Here is a 22,658-nt window from a genome sequence, read left to right as displayed (position 1 = left end):
CTTCGAAAACAAAATGTCAAAGAAACTTCCATTTGTGTTTTCACACAAGTACAGTTACCGAGCAAAGATTTCTACAAAAAAGATGTTTAATGGAAAAAAATGGTATAGTGTTCAAAATGAAGACAGAAAAGTACTGGGACACCCATTAGTGTCTTTACTATTGATCATATTACAGAATGTAATATTTAGATTGCTTTCATCTGTCTATTCACACACACACACACACACACAACGCGCGCTTAAGCTTATCTTACTCCCCCTTTCAAGTGTCTTGTTACAAAACAAAACTATAGTGAAAAAATATGACAAATTTATCTTTCCTCTCACCCCTCAACTAGTCTCAGCAGATTGCTGCCCCTCCCTGGGCTTGCCTCTGCTTGAGGTTTTTCTTCCTGCTAAAAGGAGTTTTCCTTCCCACTGTCACAGGGGGTTGATCACAGGAGGTTGTCTGATTGTTGAGGTTTTCTCTCTAATGTTGCAGGATCTTTACCCTAAAATATAAAGCATCTTGAGGCGACAGTTGTGTGATATAAATGAAATTAATTGAACTGAAACAGTGGGGTTGAAATTGCTGTTAAATCCTTACAGGAATGAGGCTTACATCTTTCTATCCAAAGCAGCCCAAACAGTTTGACAAACTGATCTTATTTCTGACATGTTCCAGGCAAAGTGTCATCATGTGCACCTGTGCCTGCCAGTCAAGTGTATGGTAAGGAGCATAGTGTGTTACCACGTGCTTGCATGTACTGTCCAGTGCTGTCAGAGTCGGCAGTGAAAGGTTGTGATCTTAAGTGTGATTTTGGTGCTCTGAGTGAAATAATCACACATTTCCCAGTGGTAGCACTTGTCAATCAGATGTCTGAAACTTACATTTCAGGGGTCACATCAGTGATGTCAATGCTATAAAAACATTTTTCAGTTGTTTTTAATCATATACATGGACAAATTCTAAGATAATATATGCCCGAAGAAAACAAGTAAGAGGCCTCCTGTGGACAGAGCCATATTTCTCTTAATACCTTTAAAAGTTTGCAAGGTATCCAACTGCAACTTCAGTGTTTTTTTTACGTTGTAAAACAAGAAGTTTTCTAACGTCTTCCACAACCATGCATGGCACGCACGCACGCACACACACACACACACACACACGCACATACACACACAACACACACATTAAGTTTCCATTAAACCTCATTGTAATGCCTTTTTATGTATTCTACTGCCTTCTATTTCCTTTTAATACACTTTATTATTTCTTAATTATTTAATTAATGTACATATTTGTATTTTAAAGGAGCCTTTCAGCTTAAGTATTTCACAGGATTGTAACACAGATATTTTCTTGTTCTTGTTTCTCATTGTACATCCTGTATAATGACAATAAAGGCATTCTATTCTATTCTATTCTATTCTATTTCTATTATACGTGTTTTTTTTAACTGATTGCCTAATATAACACTTAAAGCAGAGCAAAAAACAACTACCAGAGTTGATTAAGCGTCTCTAAACCTGCTAACTAGTTCATCACCTGATCCATTCAGTTTATAACACAGCTGTCTTACAGATTAAGTGTTTTGAAAGTTGTTGATGGGGTCTGAGCAGAAATGCTGGAGTGTGCCTTCAAAAATCCCTGGTATGTGTTGTCACTTAACCAGTGGGCATGGACTCTGTAGACCTATGCATGCTATTAGACAGTCTAATTACTAAGGCTAAGCTTAAACTGGAAGAAAATGTACTGTTAACTCAAAATGTTCAAAGACAACAGAGTTGTGAGTGATCACAGGGGGTTTGAGCGTTTGAGCGTGTGAAACCCAGCCAGAATCAATCTGAGCAATCAATGATAATAATTAGTAGTATGCTTTCGTGTAAACAGCATGTTGATTGTCGAGATGAGAGTGGAGATGGCAGGAGGACATGAAGGGAGCTCTGCCCTCTTCAGCTGCAGAAGATTATTTACATCTAAGCCTGATCAGATATGTGTTATTCCTAGCTCAATGTGAAAATGACCAATCCCAGGTCCCGTGTTCAAGTCCAGGTGTTTTGGGGCTGGTTTGAATATTCTGATCTTCTTAGGCTGTCATCACAATAGTACAATAGACACTGAAACTGCATTAAAAAGTTGCTAAAAACTTCAAACATCGAGTCAGCGGCAATTCTTCAGATGGATGAGTGATGTTGATGAGTGGTTAGAGGAGAAGGATCAGGGTGGTTTGAAACAGAGAAAATTAACTAACCACTTCACATCAACACATGAGCCAAGAACAGATATCTACAGTGGGCAGATGCTCTGAAAACTGAACCAGTAAAGAGTGGAAAAATGTGGCCTGGTTTAATGACTTCTTTCTGTCCCGAGGCATGCAGATGTGAGCTCAGAGAAGAACATCATGGACCCAACCTGCCATGTGTCAACAGTTCAGGCAGCTGTTGCTGCTGCTGTGTGTTTTGTAATGATATTGAGGGACTATTTTTCATGGCTGTGGGACTTCTCATGCTAGCTTTTTAGTCTTTTTTAAAAGACTTCAAAACTGCTGGAAAATTGCTTAGCTGTTATGGCTGGCTGCTCTAAATCTTGATTGTCTCTCAAAGATGAATAATAGGTTATCGAATGTTTCTCCCTAGTTTATCAAAGAGTTAAATCAATCCTATAACAGGGGTGGCTTTAGTTTAGATGACACTTGATGTGATTTGAGCAGATGGTGGCATTATTTTTGGGGCTTCACCCTTACGTCTGTGGCAGTCTGACGATGCTCTATCAGAGTCTATCAGATGCCAGTTGTTCAGCAGAGAAAACAAAAGCTGATTCTGGAGACCTGAAAGAACAGCCAGATGTCTGGAATCCAGAGCTAGAGAAGACTCAGGTCTGAATAATAGGCACTAGGTAAATCCTGGATCAAAGTCTGCCATCAGTGCCCTTTAGTTACACCACAGTCTACAGGCTCCAACTATCTTCTTTGCTCAGTTCAGCGGTCTAATGCAGAAAGTAGAACTATGTTCAACATACAGCAGCAAAAAACAACAAACAATACTGGGACTGAGACCGATCGGGATGGTGACCCTCAACCTCTGTGAAATGAGGTGTAAAGAGAAGGAGGTGTGGATATGAATGACAGAGAAACAACAGCAAACTCTGCAAAGGACAAGGCCAAAAATTATGTCACACTTGATATAAAAAGAAATCCTGAACATGGTTCAATTTAAGACAAACTATCTTAAATTTGCTTCTTCTTCTTTTTCTTTTTTAACTACAAAATTATCATTGAATAGTTCATTTAAAGTTAGCTTTGAATTCACTAAACTTTAGATTTGAATGCAGCGAGCCTCTGTTAACTTTCACACTATGTGCAATTAACAGCAAATAAATCACTGTGGCTAAGATTCCTATTCTGCTTTACAGTTACTCTACATTAGGGCAGGGCGGAGTGTAAAATTGGCATTTGTTATGATTTGGAATAAAGATATTTGTGACTTGACTTAGTTACACTGTGAAATTTACATATTAGTGAATACTGGGAAGTACTCTGATAACCTCACGATGTAGATTAATACACTTTAAATGACTTTAGTGAGTAATCAGTAGAACGTTAACTCTTCGTTCTAATTATCAGAGCTTGATTAATAATCCTAATATGATTCTAGTAGTAAGTAAACTATAGCTTTTAAGATGACTGTTTTAACAAATAAATATGCAATGCCCTGAATGCTGTCAGTGGTTCAGTCCTTGCTTTCTGGTATGAATGCCAAATAATAGTAATGTATTGTACATCATTCAGAACACAGGGGTCTGCACTGCCTCCTCATGGCCTTTAAAGTCAACAGCAGCTGCCATACCCAATGCATCAGCCCCCTTTCATCTTATTTGGTTGGTTTGACCTGTTTCCAGTTAAAAACTGAGTGTACATGTGCTGGATATTTGCTGAAAAAGGAAACTACATTCTAACAAGAACTGTATATGTGTTCACTCAGAAAGTAGCATCTAAGCCCACATAGGCAAAAAGATGTCAATCAACCAGTTCAGTACACAGCTACGCGCGGACCTGAGTAGACATCCAAACTGCCGACCACATGATTTCTGTTGGTTTAGATAAATAAAAAGTTACACTATCTGCTGTTTCTTGTCATTAAGGATGTTGCCTACAACAACTCAGTATGCAAATATTAAATTTTGCTCTTAAAAGTAACACAGTGCAATGGAATCTACTCAATGCACAAAAATAGGAAATACTTGTTTGACACATAAAGACTTTATTTAAAAACATAAAACATCCAAAAACATTCATGCTCTTCATGAGGAATGTGTGCTGGTGTAGAAACAATGATGAAACCAGACATGGTTTATTTGGTCTTTTTGCCTTTGCCCTTTTTGGCCTTCTTCTTTTTGCCCTTATTCTTTAAGGCCTTGCGAACACTGTAGCCTCTCCACAAGGCCTGGACCACAATGGCAGCTTTGGTCTTCAACTGCAGCTCTCTGATCTCCTCTTTTCTCTTCTCTTCAGCTAGCCGCCGCCTCTCCTGGATCTGACTGCACTCCATCTCCAGATCAGCAAAGGGTTTCTCCAGCATCTTCCACTCCCTTTCCTCCATTTCAAAAGCACTTTCATCCACCTCCAGGTTGGCCTGAGACCAGTGACATCGGCAGTGATGTTGAGGGCCAGAAAGGTGGAGAAGAGGGAGATGATGGTGGATAGGATTGTACAGGGAAGGAAAAAAATTGGTCAAAATATAAGTAATGCTTTCACTGACACTAAGAATCCAAGTCATTCACCATTATTTCCAGATGTTACACAAGTGTAAATGCATCAGTGAAAATGATACTGTCTCAAAAATTAAAAGTTGGATGTTATTTCACACGTTGACCTCATGGAATAGACACAAGTTTTATGTAAATTTAAACTATTCCAGTCCATGTGTGAATATTGTGCTGGTCCTGTACTGTAAACACAGTAAATGTTGGCACAACAGGATTAGCCAGGATACTGTAGCATACATCTTACCCAGTTTATTCTGTGGTTTTGCTACCTGTGCTTAGCACCGTGAAAACCTTCTGATTACAGTATGATAAAATTAACTCAACAGAATATTAATCTTGACTGGACTGATCAAACTCTACTACTACAGGCAGGATTAGACCCCATGTTAAGATTCTGCAGACTATTTTTACCCAGTAACTTCTGGTACTTTATAGTGGAAAGTTTGTACCTGGATTCTTTCCATTTCATCATCAAACTTTTGGATTAACAAGTCAACTTCCGCCTGCACCTTTTCATTCTTCTGTCAAAGAACAATAACAGTGGACATGAGTTTTAATGAAAACCAAACACATCACCACACATTCAAATATGAAACAGTAATGTTATACTAAACTTACCTCTTGGAGTAACCTCTCAGCCTTTCTGTTTTCAAGCATCACATTTCTGAGCTGAGTTTTCTGTTTATTGATTTCCTGCTGTAAATAATCCTGGTCACGCTTTGATTTCTTAATGTGTGCCTGGATCTGTTGGTCTTCAAAAGGTGACATGTTATCTTCTGACATATTACCTTCTTGTGTGCTGCACGCCTGCAGCAAACTCTCCAAGTGTTTGATTTTGTCTTCTTTCTGAGACATCTGTAATATCAACAGAAATATACAAGAGATGAGAAGATGGAAGAAGAGAATATTCCTCTTCTCTAGTGCATCCAAGTGCCTTAATGCCTTACCTCTGCATCTACTTGCTTCAAAGCTCTAGCTACTTCTTCTTCCTCCCATGAAATCTTTCCCTCCAGCTTTTGTGCAGAGGGTAAAGACTCCTGGTTCAGGATCTGCTGTACCTCCTCATCCGGGCTTACCAGTAACTTTTCTACCATGTGGTTATGAAGCATTTTTAGTCCTTTAATTAATTTGTACTCATTTTCCTCTACTTTCATATCTAGCTCTGCCCTCAAGCCAATAATGCCATCTGGATGGGCTCGGAAATACCGGAGCAAATCCCTGACAGAGTTCTTGAGGTCATTTTCAAGCTGAGCTCTCGCCTCTTCTCCTGCTTCCTCAGCATCTCTCTCTTGTTCTCCATCTGACTCCTGCTTTAGATCTTCTAGTTTCTCCAGTCTTTCCACTAACAGCTGATGCTCTTGAAGTATCTTCCTCAAGTCTGTGTCACCAATACCAGACACACTGTTAAGCTGGAGGAGAGCGGGCAAAACTGCTGCAGTCTCAATTTTACTGATGCAGTTTTTAAGTATGCTTAAAATACGTTGAGCCTCAATAGAGAGGTTCTTGTTCTGTAACAGCTGAACATCTTCTGACTTCTGGCTGTTTGGCAGCAACGTTGGACATTCTGCAGACATGTTGACACTCAATGGCTTTGACTGGGGGAAAAAAAAAACCCATGTTACAGATGTCTACTTTTGTCTATACTGGCTTAGTTTTCATAAAGCAAGTGCATTCTAGCTTTCATCATACCAACAGTCAAACTTGGGGGTGGTAGTCTGGGGCTGTGTCGCTGCTTCAGGACCTGTAATTGATGGAACCATTAATTCTGCTTTACCAGAAAATCCTGAAGTAGAATGTCTGGCCTTCTTCCAGAAATGATGTCATAACTTCCTCCTCCACAAGACCCTTTCCCACATAGACACTGGTAAGGGGAACTATGTGAGAGTGCTGTTTGTAGATTACAGCTCAGCATTCAACACCATAGTCCCCTCCAGGCTGGTCTCTAAGCTGTTGGACCTGGGCCTGGACCCATCCCTGTGCAGGTGCGTTTACAGCTTCCTGACCAGCAGACCACAGGTGGTATGCGTGGGTCACCTCACCTCATCCTCCCTCACCCTCAACACCGGATCCCCCAGGGCTGTGATCAGCCCTCTGCTGTACTCGCTTTACACCCACGACTGTGAGGCCAGATCAGAGTCCAACTTCATCACAAAGTTTGCTGACAACAAGGCTGTTGTGGGACCAATCTCCCACAATGAAAAGACAGCCTACAGGAGGGAGGTCTCCCACCTGGAGAACTGGTGCAGGGAGAACTACCTTCTGCTTATCGTCAGCAAAACAAAGGAACTGATTGTGAAATTCAGCAGGAAGCAGGGTCTACCATCCACTTCTCGTCAGTGGTGGTGAGGTGGAAAGAGTGGACACTTTCAAATACCTGGGAGTGACCTCTCACAGGACCTGTCCTGAACTCATCACATTAACATCACTGTGAAGAAGGCCAGACAGCATCTCTACCACCTCTGGTGGCTGAGAGACTTCAAGCTCCCACTAAAGATGCTCAGGAACTTTTACACCTGCACCATCGAGAGCATCATGCGTGGGAGCATCACCGCCTGGATGGGAAACTGCGCTAAGCAGGACTTCATGGCCCTAAAAAGGGTGGTTTGTTCAGCTGAACAGACCATCAGAACCACCCTGCCTGACCGGCAATACATTTACACCAAGCAGTGATGGTTAACGGCTATGAAGATCCTTAAACAGCCCAGCCACCCCGGACACTCTCTCTTCTCCTTGCTCCCATCAGGCCGGCGTTACCGCTGCCTGAGGACTAACAGTGAAAGGTTGAAGAAGAGTTTTTATCCACAAGCCATCCGTCTGCTCAACTCTGAGCCCTAAACTGGACTATTATGCACAATGTAAATTATTATATTATATGCAATGTCCAGAATGCTGTCAGGGGTTCAGTAATATTCTATATTATTTTATTATTCTATGTATAGTATGTATAGTGTGATTTACTTATTTTTATTCATCTTGTTTATACTTTTTTAGTACTCAGTATCGGTTGCAGGCACAAAATACATTTCACTGTGCATTGTACTGTGTATAATTGTGTATGTGACAGAAAAACTTTCTTATCTTATCTTATCTTATCTTATGTTATCTTATCTTATCTTATCTTATCTTCAGTTCATGCCCTGAAGCTCAAGGTCCCTTGGTTTTTGCAGCAGAACAATGATCCAAAACTCACCAACAAGTCCAGCTCTGAATGGCTCAACAAAACCAAATAAAGGGTTTGGAGTGGCCTAGTCAAAGTCCGGACTTAAATCTGACTGAGATGGCATGACCTTAACCAGGCCGTTCTTGCTGGAAAACCTTCCAATGTGTCTGAATTAAAACGATTTTGCAAATAGGAGCGGATCAAAATTCCTCCGCAGCGATGTGAAAGACTCATTTATCACAAATAATTAATTTTAGTTCTTGCTGCAAACGTGGCACAACCAGTTATTGGCCCTGTTTCCCGTACAGGGATTATGTCTAATCCTGGACTAAATACTTTTTCCTGTTGTGGTCTTCATGGACTTTTTCCTTTTAGTCTAGGACCATGCTTATTCCATGACTAGGAAACCGGCTGATTAAGTTTAGGGGGCAATTACTTTTTCAAACAGGGCCAGTAAGGTTTGGATAGCTTTTTTTTTTTTCCTTAATAAATGAAACCATCACTTAAAACTACATTTAATATTATCTTTGTCTAATATTAAAATTTGTTTGAAATTTGATTATCTGAAACGTGTGACAAATATGCAAAAAAAAAATAAATAAAAAATCAAGAACGGGGCGAATATTTTTTCACAGCACATAATTAACGTTAAAAGAAAACGTTGTAAACTACACCGCATCGTAATTTTATAAATTAACATTCATGAAAAAAATGTTTTTGTCTTCTGTTTGTTTGTTGCACATAAGCAGCTTTTACTTTACTTGTATAACATACAAAACGAGCTAAGCTACATACCTGTCGATGTGCGTCGGCTTGTGTGTAGGGTTTTGCCTGTTGCTAGGAAACCAATATTGCCCGTGACCGTTTCAGTTTGCTCATTTTGCAGACAGCTTATGTTGACAAAATCTATATTTATGAATATTTTTTTTTATCATACTTAAAACAAATTAATACATGTATTAGCTTTAAATTAACATCCAGCGTTGTTTTAAAATGACCAACTTTTATTTTGAAAATTTAGCAACTGGTCACGCACTTAGCTTGCCGTGAACTGCTTCCAGTGTCGTAAAAGTTTGTTTATCCAGCGATGCCTTTAAGTTGTAGCTATCTCTAGAGCCTTTGAAGTACCGTTCTTGTATATTATGTTGCTTTCAAAGAGGTTAATCTAGATGTAAATTTGCTGTAAATGGTTATCGGTTCTATATGCGATCGGACTAGTTGTGGAGCTGTGCGGATATAATGCTGCCGCGATGGAGCGAGACGGACGGCTTGTTAGCTGAGTGACAGAGACAGTTAAATCGGCGACGGATGTCATCTGTGACAGGACAAAAACCATATTCGGCAAGCTCCCCAGCTCCATGTCTGTCTCGCATGGTTTAAAAGGTGTTAGTTCCCGTTGTGAGTATTCTGCCCTTGATATCTGAACTCAGCAAAGGGTAGAAACTGCTCGGTTTGTTAGCTAAAGTCTAACCCTCTCATCAGCCCCCAACAAGATGTGCAGTTTTGCTGCTGTTTGCAGAGCAAACTTAACACTTACTTAGCTGTTAGGTAGCTTACATTAAGTCTGACGGAAGGGTGGATTTCACAGCAGGTTGTAGTCTGTTTATTTGCTAGCTAGCATGGAGACTGACGACGATGTGCCTCTCATCTTAACCTGGGACGAAGCAAACAGTGGTCTGCTCAGCGAAGAGGGTGAAAGAGGAGACGAGAGTAAGTTTAAACAGTGACATGCTCACATACTTATGCAGTCAAGCTTTGGAAACAGTGTACATATATATACCAAGGAAAGGACCGTGACCGTGGGAAGTGGTTTAGTGTAGCTACTGTTTTGCTGTGTTTATAAATATACAAGTAATACACACAGATCCTAGTGAGAAAACACACCTTACCTTCAGGAAGGGTCATTTTGGAGGCCGTGGTGCTGCATTATATTGTACACTTTTGTTTACGCCCAGTATTTTAAATAGGCTGGACAAACTATTAGGTTCAACATTACAGCAAACTAAAGGTTCCAAGAGTACATTAAGTTACATCAGATAAATCATTTCTTCTCTAAAGGTTTCTTTCTTCTTCTTCTTCTTCTTCTTCTACTACTTCTGGCTCCTCCCTTCAGGGGTTGCCACTGCAGATCTTCTCCCTCAATCTCACCCTATCCTTAGCATCCTCCTCTGTCACACCAGTCCTCTGCATGTCCTCCTTTACTAAAGCCATTAATCTTCTATGGGGACATCCTCCTTTCCTCCTGCCTGGCAGCTCCATATTCAGCATACTTTGTCCAATGTATCCACCATATCTCCTCTGCACATGTCCAAACTATCTCAGCCTTCCCTCTCTAACTTTGTCTCCAAAACAGTCTGCCCGAGCTGTCCCTCTTAATATACTCATTTCTAATCCTGTCCATTCTGATCACTCTGAGCATCTTCAGCTCTGCCACCTCCATCTCAGCCTCCTGTCTTTTTGTGAGTGCTACCGTCTCTGAGCCATACATCATAGCAGGTCTCACTACCATCTTGTAAACTTTCCCTTTCACTCTTTCTGCTATCCTTCTGTCACAAATCACCTGACACTCTTCTCCACTCTGCCTGTGCGCTCTTCTTCACCTCTTTCGTGCACTGCCCATTGCTTTGGATGGTTGACCCCAGGTATTTAAACTAAATCAGTTAAATAATGCCTCTCTAAAGGTGCACAACAATAAACTGTCTGCAGAGTAGTGGCTGCTGATAGTTTTTTTTAAATTTTTTTTTTTATGAAGGGTGCAGTACACTACAGTATTCTTAGAGGAGCATTTGTATAAACTGATTATTTTATTATAGCTGTATATAGATGGAGTTAAAGGTTTTTTACTTACCATAATGTACTGGTGCAGTCTGAAGCTGTTTAATGTTCAGTCAGCTGCATACATATTGCACATCCAGGCTCTGCTGCTTGAATGGAGAAAACAGATTGTCCACCGGGCTCTGGGATCACGTGTGGGTGGAGTATGTATGAGTATCCGTGCATCTGCTTGACATAGTAATCCTGCTGCCTTTGTTTTCCTCACATATAAGCTACAAAATGACCCACCTGAAAAACTGCTGGCTCAGCTTAGAACCGTGTGCCCCTCAGCCCCTCCCTGGTGCTCATGGGCAGCATGTGTGTGTGAATGTCTGCATCCTGTGTGTGCGTATGAACTCGCTGGATCACTTTCTCTAGCTCTGCCATGAGCAGGAAGAGGAGAGGAGGGTTTTTTCTGTCATATCTGGGAGTGGTGTGCAAGTGGGACAACTTCTGCTCTTCTTGCCTGATTGCTGCCGAAGCCTTCTGGAAAGAGAGGGAGCATGAACCTGGACTCCGAGAAATAAGGCTGGCTTGCATCACTTGAGTGGCAAATCACATGCTTGGATGAAAGTGAGGAATTTAGTTTTTATTGCTGTTGGTCAAGACCCTTTGGTTCATCACAAAACTACACTTTATTTTCTGGGAGAAACAGACATGACTGCTGGATCTGTTTATGTGAGCCTGACGTCACTGTGTTATTGACTGGGAGCTTCAAACATGTTATTGTTCTCAAACAAATGAGGGGTCAGAATGGCACACAGCAGACGATGGGTGTACTTCTGTCAGAGTAACGGATAGGCTGCCACTGGACTGGAACTTGAGCTTTCCGTTTCAGCTCAGTCTGCTGCTGTCATGGTGGACAGAAAGCATCTATGACCTGCAGCACGTTTGATTCCAAGGAGTCGTACATGAAGAGGAATTATGTGATGTACAGTGTGTAGGAAGAGCACCTCAAAGGAGTAAAGTATGCAGCTGTAGAAAGACGCATGGAGGGACCGCTTTTTTTGAGGAAGAACCTGGGACCAAGCTTGAGTTTGTCATTAGAGAATACTGACTTCGTCTGGATTTCATGTTTTTAATTTGCGTTAATTTTTAAGATTACCTTATTTTGTTTTAGGTCCTAATATAGTGCTTTCATGTCTGCTGAAGTTAGCCACTCTCTGTTGTCTGGTATTGCAAAATAAGTTCCTCCTGTTTTCTTTCTGTCTTGTGTCTATATCCTGTTTGTAGTAAGACAGAGGTTTAATAGCCAGTGTGATATGACTGAAAACATACTTTTCTACTAACTGGTAGCACTGGGACCAAAGTTCACACTGCCACTAAGTCAGGAGTGTAATTTTCAGTGTGCCAAAAAAGCGTAATATCACTCTTACCAGTGACAAATATCTCTTATGAATGTGATAGTTGTTCCAAAACAAGCAACCGATTCACAAAGAACCACAAGTGCTGAACCTCATGAGCATCTGTGATTATTTCAAAAGGGGCTCAGTCTCCCATGTCCTTTTGATATCCAAGATATTTCCGGATTTGTGAGGACTTCATCCGGATCCACTTGTGACTTTATTTCTGTTGTTTGCATCCGGTCTGTGTGGAATGTCTGGCCATCTGTATCTCCAGATGTGTATGGGTGCTGGAGCAAGACCAGCATACTGTGAATGTGACACACATGTGCACTTGCTCTGTGGAATTCAGGGACCTTAATACCTTCACACAGCTGATGAATCTAGACTGACCCATGGAGAGCTTACATAGACAGGCAGCTGGTTTCCATGAAGATCGCTCGCATATTGAGAGCCCAGTAGTGACTTCCTCCTTTGCCTTACAGTTAGAACTGGACTGCATTGGTAGGCGGATACCCCTTTTTGCATTGTTAGTCTGTTTGTGGGTGTGTAGAAGTATATGTGACTCTTATAAATAAGGGCTTCATGAACACACTCACACTTAAGTGTTGTCTTCCAGATGGAGGAGGCAATTATGACATAGTCAACAATGCTGTGATCTCAACGCCTGGGCCACAAAGCTACAGATCCCAAAATGTATCCCTGCGACAAAGCTGGGAGATGAACTACCAAGAGGCAGCCATCTACCTGCAGGTATTTACAACCAGAATATTGCTGCATTTCTTAGTGTATGCACGCATTCACGTGGTCATTTTCATTTTATTACACCCTCTACACTGGATTACTTGTAGATGATTAAACCTTGTACTCTTTCTGTGAGCTATATTTACACCCTGATTAGCTGCAGGAAGTTATACATTTATAAATATACACCATTGTGCAAAATAAAAAAGCAAAACAGAGATGTGCGTTAAAGCCACTTTTTGCCAATAATGTGATTTTTTTTTTTTTTTTTTCCTTTTTGGTCTTGTCATTAATACAAAAACATAACCTCATAGGGTTTTGTCATTGCATTTAAAAAGCCACAATCTCTGTCAAATTGTGCTAACTGATTTTATTGGCTGATGTTGGCCTATCACAGATTTGTTGTTTATACAGAAAAAAGATAACCCAATACTCTCTTCACTGTCTGCAGCACATTTCACAGAATATGAATATTATCGATGAGTCTAATTTTAAGACTTTTGGACCGACATGATACAGATGTGTAAAATACCAATTTTGTCAAACCGGGTGTGCTTTTTTGTTATTTAGGGAAAGAAGAAATCTTCATTACAAATAAATTACTTTTGTAAAGTCTTTCTTTCTCACACCATGTTTGAATATGTAGCCAATGCAAAATTGATGTCAAATAACAAACTCTGCTACTGATAAATCACTCAACAAAGCTGGTATCAGTATATCTGTGTGTCTGTATCTGAATGTTTTACTCCCTAAAATTACCATTGCTTGGGCTGTATTAAATTGTTACGTGAAAGGCTGCAACTTAAAATAAAATGTAATTTGTCCATTCACTAGGTATATATACTTATCTTGTTGTTTTTTTATGCTTTTTAAAGGCTCTTTTTATGTTGTTGGTTGGAATATTAAGTTACGGCCAGTACAGGAAAACCAATAATTTTCTGTCATTTTCTAATTTTCTACTTTGGAAGTAGAAAATTAGACTTTCCAGAGACAAGTCTGTGTTTAAAACAAAACAAAAAAACCCCACTCTGTTCCAGCGATTAATATCATAAAAAAATGAGAAATGTTCATACCCATACATCATTCACTTCTGCCAGCTCGTTTCCACAGATATGCATCTTTTATATGTAACTTCTTAATTTTATATACAGGAAGGAGAGAACAATGATAAGTTCTTCACTCACCCTCGAAACCCAAAGGCACTGGCAGCATACCTGTTTGCCCACAACCACCTATTCTACATGATGGAGCTGTTGACAGGCCTGCTCCTGCTAATGCTCTCACTGTGTGAGGCTCCTGCTGTACCGTCACTGCGCCTGGATGTGTATGTGAGTGGATGTGTACTCATATGAACTAAAAACACAACCTTACCTTACAGTCACCGACCACTTTATTATTTACATCTTGATAGTACCGGGTTGGATCCCCTTTTTGCCTACAGAAGTGCCTTAATTCTTTGTAGCATAGATTCAGCAAGGTGCTGGAAACATTCCTCAGAGATTTTGGTCCATACTGACATGATGGCGTCAGACAGGTGCTGCAGATTTGTCAGGCTACACATCCATGATGTGACTCTCCCGTTCCACCACATTCCAAAGGTGCTCAATCAGATTGAGATCAGGTGACTGTTGAGTACAGTGAACTCATTGTCATGTTTGAGAAACCAGTTTGAGATGATCTGAGCTTTGTGACATGATAGATGCGTTATCCTGCTGGAAGCAGGCATCAGCAACAATACTCAGGTAGGCTGTGGCATTTAAACGATATTCAGTTGGTACTAAGGGACCGAAAGTATGCCAAGAAAATATCCCACACACAATTACACCACGACCACTAGTCTGAACAATGGGATTGGCTGATTTATAGATTTGCGTTAATAACCAGTTGAATAGGTGTACCTAACAAAGTGGACAATAAGTGTATAACACCTGGTTTCCGTTATAATTTGTGTGTATTTGATATCATTCAGGTGCATGCCACACTGGAGCTGCTGGCTTTGGTTATGGTGGCATTTGAGCTATGCATGAAACTCCGCTGGTTAGGCTTCCACACCTTCATACGGCACAAGAGGACCATGGTCAAGGTAACTGATACATGCTGGATACTTTACTAATTGAATAATAATGTAATAATTCTACAGGGTGGTCAGAGTCAGCCACTCATGTTGAATATTTGCTGTAGCACTGTGTGTCAGACTGAGGAAAGGCAATTACTGTTCAGCTTTCATCACTGTACATCGCTCATGTTGTTTTCTCTCTTTGCACAGACGTGTGTGTTACTGGTACAGTTTGTGGAGGCCATAGTGGTTCTGATCCGACAAACCTCTCACATGCGAGTGACCAGAGCGCTCAGACCAATATTCCTGGTGGACTGTAGATACTGTGGGGCTGTGCGCAGGTAGATAATGACCTACACTCACACATATGGATTCAGTCAAGCCAAAGTCAGTGTCACAAAGTAGAAATGACATCATTGAGCACAAATTTTACTTGCAAAATACTAGAGGGAACAGAGAAACTAATCATCCCCACCCAAGCTCCAAGCATAATCCTTGTCATAAGAAAGAAAACAGTGACTCATCTCTGTAGGCTTCCAAATCCAGACAAAACGTAACAGTCAGTTAAATTTCACCTCCATCTAACATGCTTTAAAATTTTACTGAGAAGTTTTTTTGTGGTTGTTGTTTTCTGTTGTTTCCACCAACAAGAGTGAGTTTAAAACATTTCACTTATTGCTCTTGATAATGTCACATGAACAAATACACCCCTGTTTGTATTCTGAAATGCAGTTGCCACTGACAAGGTTTCTCTCTTCCGATCAGAAACTTGCGTCAGATCTTCCAATCACTCCCACCTTTTATTGACATCCTTCTGCTGCTGCTTTTCTTCATGGTTATATTTGCTATTCTTGGTAAGAAGGATTATTTTCTGTCCTCTTTTCCTGAAACTTATATAATCAAAACAGAGGGAATGTCTTCTGAGGAGATTTGGTTTTTGTTAATGTTTGTGTTTGATCATCCCTTTGTCTCCTCCAGGCTTCTGCCTCTTTTCCACAAACACCTCTGACCCGGTATGTTGAGTCTTTTGTCTCCCTGACAAGAGTTTGTTTGCGTTATGCAATTTTAGGGACTTGTGTGGTTCTTCTCTTTGTGCCAATTTTGTGTCCAGTCATATTTCCTTTCTTGAACCCCATCCTCTCACCACAGTACTTCAGCACTCTGGAGAACAGCCTTGTCAGCCTGTTTGTGCTGCTGACTACAGCAAAGTAAGCACAGCAATACATGTACTACTGTCACTTGGTTATCTTTACACATGTGTAAACGGTACTCATCACTTTCAGAGCTTCTCCTAAATCCTTTTGGCACTCACGCTTAAGTCGCTTCCGCATTTTTATTTTTGCATCTTATGACTCGGTTATCTCACACAGCTCTCTTTCACTCGTGTAGTTTCCCTGATGTGATGCCGGCCTACTCCAAGAACCGCTGGTCCTGTGTTTTCTTCATTGTATACCTCTCCATAGAGCTCTACTTCATCATGAACCTGGTACAAAAAGCTTCTTCTTTTTTTTTAACCGCTGATAAGATGTCTTTGAGTCCTATTAAAAATGGTTTCCAGTTTGCCCAGTTGCTCATCATCATTTTCTCTGCCCCCTTCTGCAGCTTCTGGCAGTGGTGTTTGATACATTCAACGATGTTGAGAAAATGAAGTTTAAATCTCTTCTGCTTCACAAACGGTCTGCTATTGACCACGCCTTTCAGCTGTTAGTTAGCCGTCAGGTATGCCTGTTATATTTGTTGGTCCTAATCTTTTTTTCTTTCTTTAATGCTGTGAGGTGTTTCTGCTGCCTTTCTTAGATTTCTCTGTGTTGCTGTTGCTTACAGAGACCGATGGGTGTGTCACTGAAACAGTTTGATGGTCTAATGCGTTTTTACAGACCAAGGATGTCTGCAAGAGACCGCTTCCTCACCTATAAAGCTCTTAATACATCAGGGGCTCCTATGCTCAGGTAGCTGTCTCACTTCCACTTTTCAAACTTTTGAAAAGCCTTTTACATTTATTTAATTTGCCACTAATTTAATGGGGGGTGTGTTCTGTTGCAGCCTGCAGGACTTTTATAAGTTCTATGAGGTCACTGGCCTTAAATGGAGGGTAATTAGCCTGACATTTCTGCTGTGTAGCTGCTCTATTTTTGTGCTCCTGTGGTTGATTGCAATATACATTTGCTGGCAATCTGTGTCGTTTAGGCGCGCCGCAGTGGAGAACACTGGTTTGATGATCTTCCACATACAGCCTTCCTCATTTTCAAAGGAAAGTTCTCTCTTTCTCTTTTCTCTTCTTCCGTTGTCAAACAGAATAAACTTGGTTTTGATTCCTTATTGTCGATGTTTCCCTCTCTACTTTATTAGGCATCAATCTGCTCGTGAAGTCAAAGGCCTTCCAATATACCATGTGTAAGTGCAATCATTGACTTTCTCCCAGCAGCCATCAGAGATACTGAGCAAAGTCTCTCATCAGTGTTTTTTTTTTTTGTGTGCCTGTAGATGTGGTGGCCATCAATGGTGTGTGGATCCTTGTGGAGACGTACCAACTGAATAGTAAGATCTTTCACCATGATGTGCACTACTGTGCAAAAGTCTTGAGCCACCCCTCATTTCTTCATATTTTGCTTCCAGACTTTCTTGTAATTTTTAAAGTGGGTTTGAGCAATAGTTCTCCAGATTTTCTAAAGGTCTTTCAAAGTTGTTCTTTGGACATTGGCTGCTTTTTCATTCATTTTTAGTCCAGTCCTTGTACCTGACCATTTTCAGAAGCATATACCTTTAGGCACTTTGATACTAGCAGCCTGTCACAGAAACACATAATTTGTTCCCATTTCTTTAGTTGAATCTATGGAAAATGCCAAAGATGAGACAGTTTGACAGGCATTAAATAATATTTTTGCACCAGCAAGGCGATTCTGAAAGAGCTATTAGCCAATATCTTGGCACATTTCGACTTGGTGTGCAGTGCGTCCTTAAAAAATGTGAAGAAACTGGAAAAGTGGAGGGCAAAAGAAGTGGCAGACCTAAAAAAAATACAGCATATGAACAGTATCTCAAATTCATGTCCTTAAGAAATAAGAGAAAATCTGTCAATAATCCATTCTTAAGAGAATTGAGGAGGCTAAGGTATACCAAATTACACAAGGACTGGACTGTTAATCAGTGGCAACAAGTTTTGTGGAGTGATGATTCATATTTGAAATTTTTGGTTCAAATCTTCATCAGTACTGTATGTATGGCGGAGGTCAGGAGAGAGCTACAACAGTGAGTGTCTACAGCCATCTGTAAAACACATTGGAGGCTCTACCATGATTTAAGGCTGATTGTCAACAGCTTCATTTTTCAGCATGACAATGATTCCAAACATACCTGGATAGAAAAACACTCAGTGGAACACTGTCAATCATGGATTGGCCTCCCCAGAGCCCAGACCTCAACACTACTGAAGCAGTGTGGGATCATCTTGACAAATAACAGAACAAAAGGCAGCCAACATCCGAAGAAGAGCTTTGAATGTCCTTCAAGAAGCCTGGAGAACTGTTCCTGAAGACTACTTAAAGAAATGCAAGAAGAGAATTCAGGATGTGTTGAAGATAAATGTGCTTATAGCAAATATTTCAAGCTTGTTTGAATTGTGTTTGCCTTATATACGTCCATGTACATTTGCATGTTTCCCTGCAAAAATTTTGTTTTGCTAGGAAAATGCACAGCACTTTTGCACTGTACTTTAAATGCACACAACTGAAGGAATGTGTTTTAAAACTCCGGGTATTTCACCTTCCTCTCCTCCTGTAGGTGGATTTTCCTGGTCCAGATTTGTTCCCTGGAGTTACATTGTTTTTCTGACCAGTGAGTAGGCTGCATGGCAACTTCCACTCCAACATAGAAAATCCAGATAGTATTAAAGATGACAAGGATTGCATCTGTTTACTATAACTCCATGTCTGTCCTTCCACTTTCAGTTTATGGTGTAGAAGTGTTATTGAAAATATCGGGTTTGGGGCCAGTGGCCTATTTCAGCTCTGGGTGGAATCTGTGAGTAACACTGTTTTTTTTTTTTTTTTTTTTTTTATTTAAATGAATTGAAAACAAAAATCCATGCTGAATCCAAAACCTCGGATTCAAACAATTTTATATGGTGCACTCGAATGAGCACAAAAATGTCTACATCAATGGACTCCATTTGAGTCAGAATGTTTGGATTCAGTAATTAAATTCAGTTTTTCAGTACTTGTACTTTATATTGTTTAAAAAATAACAAAATGTCTTTTACCTTATGAAACCGTGTTTCTGTGGTTTTTGGTGGTAATCCTCACTGTGCTCTTCTGTCCAGGTTTGACTTCTCTGTGACAGTGTTTGCCTTCTTAGGCCTGATTGCTCTCGCCTTCAACAAGGCGCCGTTCTACTTTATCGTAGTTCTCAGACCGCTTCAACTGCTCCGGTGGGATTTCCAGTCTAATTGTATAATGTGACAGCATATGTGGCTGTATTTTTAATACATTAATTGTCTTATGTTCAACCTTTTGCTTGTTTTTTGCAGATTATTTAAGATAAAGCAGAGGTATCGTAATGTTTTAGACACCATGTTCGAGCTCTTCCCAGGATGGCGAGTCTGGGATTGACATTAATCATCTTCTACTATTCCTTTGCCATTGTGGGAATGGAGTTCTTTGCAGATGTGGTTTATCCCAACTGCTGCAAGTGAGTCATGGCATCATGAGACACAAATGGAAAGTGTTTTTTGTTTTTTTTCCTTTTCCCCAGTAGCCATTCATAATTTTTTTGTTTTGTTTTTGTCTCCCCCTCAGCACGAGCACAGTGGCCGACTCCTACAGACTGATCAACACCACACAAGGCAACAAAACAGTGCTGGAAGAGGGCTACTATTATCTCAATAACTTCAACAATATTCTCAGTAGCTTTGGTACAATCCCTTTATTCATTTTTTTTTTTAAAGAATTCTGTCAAAATTCTGGTTTAAATTTTATGTGTTATCTACAGCTACCATGAAAAAACAAGAAGGCGTTAGTTCATATGCAGTGGGTCCAAGGATACCCAATGGCAGTCTGGGTACCGTTGCCTACCTATAGAAGTCTGTGCATCCCTCCATCCCCCTCCCCAGACCATCACTGGACCCACCACCAAACCAGTCCTGCTGAACAATGTTACAGGCAGCATAATGTTCTCCATGGCTTCTCCAGACCCTTTCATGTCTGTCACATGTGCTCAGGGTGAACCTGCGCGCACCTTTGAAAAGCACAGGGTGCCAGTGGACCTTCCAATTCAGGTATTCTGTGGCAAATACCAATCAGGCTCCCTGGTGCCAGGCAGTGAGGACAGGGCCACTAGAGGACGTCGGGCACTCAGACCACCCTCATGAAGTCTGTTTCTGATTGTTTGGTCAGAGACATTTACACCAGTGGCCTGCTGGAGGTCATTTTGTAGTGCTCTGGCAGTGCTCATCCTGTAGCAGATTGCACATAGGAGCAATACCAGTCCTGCTGATGGGTTAAGGATCTTCCAAGGCCCTGTCCAGCTCTCCTAGAATAACTGCCTGTTTCCTGGAATCTCTCCTGCTCTTGAGACTGTGCTGGAGACACAGCAAACCTTCTGACAAGGGCACCTATTGCTGTGCCATCCTGGAGGAGTTGGACTATCTGTGCAACCTTTGTAAGGTCCAGGTTCGCCTCATGCTACCAGTAGCGACAATGACCCTAGCCAAATGCAAAACTAGTAAAAACAAAAAAGTCAGAAAAGATGAGGAGAGAAAAATCTGTGGCCCCCACCTGTTAAAACCATTCCTATTTTGGGGGTTGACTCGTTGCCCCTAGTGCACCGGTTGTTAATTTCATTAACACCAAAGCAGATGAATCTGATTAACAACCCCCTCTGCTGAACTGACCAGATCAGTATCCCAGAAATTAACTGAATTGATGCTATACTCTGATTAAAAGTGTTCCTTTATTATTTTTTGAGCAGTTTATAAGGGATCACTTCAGTTCATTTTTGCTTTGAGATTTTAGGGAGTGTATTGTGTATGTGCTTTATTATTCTAAGCGGCATCAGTTTTCTAGAATTTTAAAAGCAATATTTCATTTATCTCCAGTGACTCTGTTTGAATTGACTGTGGTCAACAACTGGTACATCACCATGGTAAGATCAAGTTTATGTGTGGTTTAAATTAGCAGCCTAAGCATTCATCGCATTCATCTGACTGCTCTTTGCTCTTCCACAGAAGGAGTAACGTCTATGACGAGCCACTGGAGCCGTCTGTACTTCATGACTTTTTATATAGTTACAATGTGAGTAGGGATTTGAGTAGAGAAACAAAGCTTAAATCAACATCATGGCAGTTGAGATTTTGCAGATCTCAGACAAATGCAAGCCTTTTTTTTTTTTTTTTTTTTTTTTTTTTTTCCCCTGCCACTGTTCTAAAACAAACACCTTCCCTAAGAAGGCTGTGTAATCTTGCTTTAGTGTTGTGCGTGCATTCATTCTCTGCACAACTTGCTGAAGAATCAGTGTGTGGGAATGTAACCATATATGCAATTTTGTCTGTGCACTCTGCAGGTGGTGATGACATCATCGTGGCGTTCATTTTTAGATGCGTTTGTGTTTCCGCATGAACTACAGTCGCAAGAATCGGGAGCCGCTGGAAAATCCAGAGGGTTGGTTTGAGTGTGTGAACTTGTATGCAGTGTGACTGAATTTATAGACTAGATGTTCAAATCACAAAAGCTGTCCTTTTTAATTCACATTTACTATATTTTGAGCTGAGATATTTCAAAGGATTTTTTTTTTTAAAGAGCTGTCAGAAGCTAAATTTAATGTGTGTTTTACATGCTGTAGATGAGAATGGGATCGTGTTTGAAGTAGAGGTGAGTCGTGATGGCGTTTTAACTGCTCTTGAGCTATACAAACAGATGTGCCCAGGATCGTCTTCCCTCAGCTCATGCAGGGAGTCTTACAAGCTATGGACAGGGGTGGGGTAAGAACACACAAGCTACTACATCTCCTTCCTCTGCTCTTTAAGTAGTCCCACTAATTCATTTTTACTCCTGTGTTGTTGTGCACAGCACTCATCTCTAGTGTACTTAGGTCGAGGTCTAGGACGAAGAGCGACCTTAGCATGAAATGTATGAGGGGAGATACAGGTAAGAAACTGAAGAAATCATCCTGAATACGATGACGGGAGTTGCAACTATTATTACAGGTTTGTATTCTGTGTTTCTCAAGGTGTATGCAGAATATTCAAGGGAAAACCTGCCTCAACCAACCAAAGCCTGGAGCGGGATCCGGACAGTCCCATACCTGACTTTCGCCCTTTCCAGAGCCTCAGCTCACTCACAGACTGGACCTCACAGCATTAACTAATGCACAGTTTGCTAGGGATACACGCATTATCATTCCATATTTTATTTTTTTTGTAGGGGTGGTGGGGGGTGGGGTGGTTAAGGCAAAGAAAGCAGCAACCACCAAGCCTGGACTTCCACAGTATGTTGTGTGCATATACTGCTGTTGGCCTTTTGTGCCCTATTGTAAATCATGTACCTAAACCTGATGCCTTAGGTTAACAGCTCATCTGATCAGTATTAACACTTCTAAGTTTCCAAAGACCAAAATGCTAAACCACTACTTTTAGCTCAACTGAACAAATTAGACATTTTCCTTAACTAATATCTCAGCAGACCTAAAATATTTTACTTTTATAAACTTCTTATTCTGTAATGTATTTGAGTTAATAAGGAATTTGAATAAACTGTAAAAACTTGTCAAACTGTGAAGTTCATTGATGTTGGTGTGTGATGG

The 22,658-nt window shown here is 40.7% G+C and overlaps 2 protein-coding genes across 4 annotated transcripts; one reads left to right on the top strand and one right to left on the bottom strand.

Annotated features, from left to right (window-relative positions):
- Positions 1 to 4,225: 4,225 nt before the first annotated feature.
- On the bottom strand, positions 4,226 to 9,817 carry drc10 (dynein regulatory complex subunit 10). 3 transcript variants are annotated; one of them, XM_030737017.1, is made up of 6 exons: positions 8,703 to 8,860; positions 6,437 to 6,488; positions 5,695 to 6,342; positions 5,366 to 5,602; positions 5,197 to 5,268; positions 4,226 to 4,614 (listed from the first exon to the last, which is right to left on the bottom strand). In XM_030737017.1, exons 3-6 carry the CDS (start codon positions 6,319 to 6,321, stop codon positions 4,333 to 4,335), a joined length of 1,218 nt encoding a protein of 405 aa, XP_030592877.1. In that variant the 5' UTR covers positions 6,322 to 6,342; positions 6,437 to 6,488; positions 8,703 to 8,860; the 3' UTR covers positions 4,226 to 4,332. The 3 variants fall into 3 exon arrangements, with proteins under 3 accessions (XP_030592877.1, XP_030592876.1, XP_030592878.1); XM_030737016.1 differs by lacking the exons at positions 6,437 to 6,488; positions 8,703 to 8,860 and adding an exon at positions 9,792 to 9,817; XM_030737018.1 differs by lacking the exon at positions 6,437 to 6,488 and having other exon boundaries at positions 8,703 to 8,859.
- On the top strand, positions 8,959 to 22,626 carry tpcn1 (two pore segment channel 1). Its single transcript, XM_030737019.1, is given in 33 exon segments — positions 8,959 to 9,617; positions 12,684 to 12,817; positions 13,960 to 14,136; positions 14,778 to 14,891; positions 15,075 to 15,205; positions 15,630 to 15,718; positions 15,843 to 15,877; positions 16,014 to 16,072; positions 16,254 to 16,350; positions 16,467 to 16,583; positions 16,689 to 16,813; positions 16,908 to 16,956; positions 17,052 to 17,113; positions 17,212 to 17,258; positions 17,349 to 17,402; positions 18,645 to 18,698; positions 18,812 to 18,884; positions 19,183 to 19,290; positions 19,390 to 19,448; positions 19,451 to 19,550; positions 19,658 to 19,773; positions 20,956 to 21,012; positions 21,085 to 21,155; positions 21,420 to 21,464; positions 21,466 to 21,517; positions 21,699 to 21,800; positions 21,803 to 21,837; positions 21,926 to 21,947; positions 21,950 to 21,985; positions 22,063 to 22,122; positions 22,125 to 22,163; positions 22,166 to 22,189; positions 22,192 to 22,626. Coding segments are annotated over 33 exon segments (2,466 nt in total). The 5' UTR covers positions 8,959 to 9,526; the 3' UTR covers positions 22,224 to 22,626.
- The last annotated feature ends 32 nt before the right edge of the window (positions 22,627 to 22,658 follow it).

The sequence above is a fragment of the Archocentrus centrarchus genome, chromosome 9, assembly GCF_007364275.1.
Source record: "Archocentrus centrarchus isolate MPI-CPG fArcCen1 chromosome 9, fArcCen1, whole genome shotgun sequence".
Classification (NCBI taxonomy): Eukaryota; Metazoa; Chordata; class Actinopteri; order Cichliformes; family Cichlidae; genus Archocentrus; species Archocentrus centrarchus.
The sequence above is the reverse complement of the archived record's forward strand: the minus strand, read 5'-3'. Positions and strand labels throughout refer to the sequence as shown.

Bases quoted from the DNA above. Each gene is read 5' to 3' on its own strand.
- drc10 (XM_030737016.1), bottom strand. From the start codon at position 9,812: ATGACCCTTCCTGAAGGTAAG. The intron at 6,343-9,791 runs GTGTGTTTTCTC...TTTTTCCCCCAG, and splicing joins TGACCCTTCCTGAAGGTAAG to TCAAAGCCATTGAGTGTCAA. The intron at 5,269-5,365 runs GTAAGTTTAGTA...GTTCTTTGACAG, and splicing joins CTGAGAGGTTACTCCAAGAG to AAGAATGAAAAGGTGCAGGC.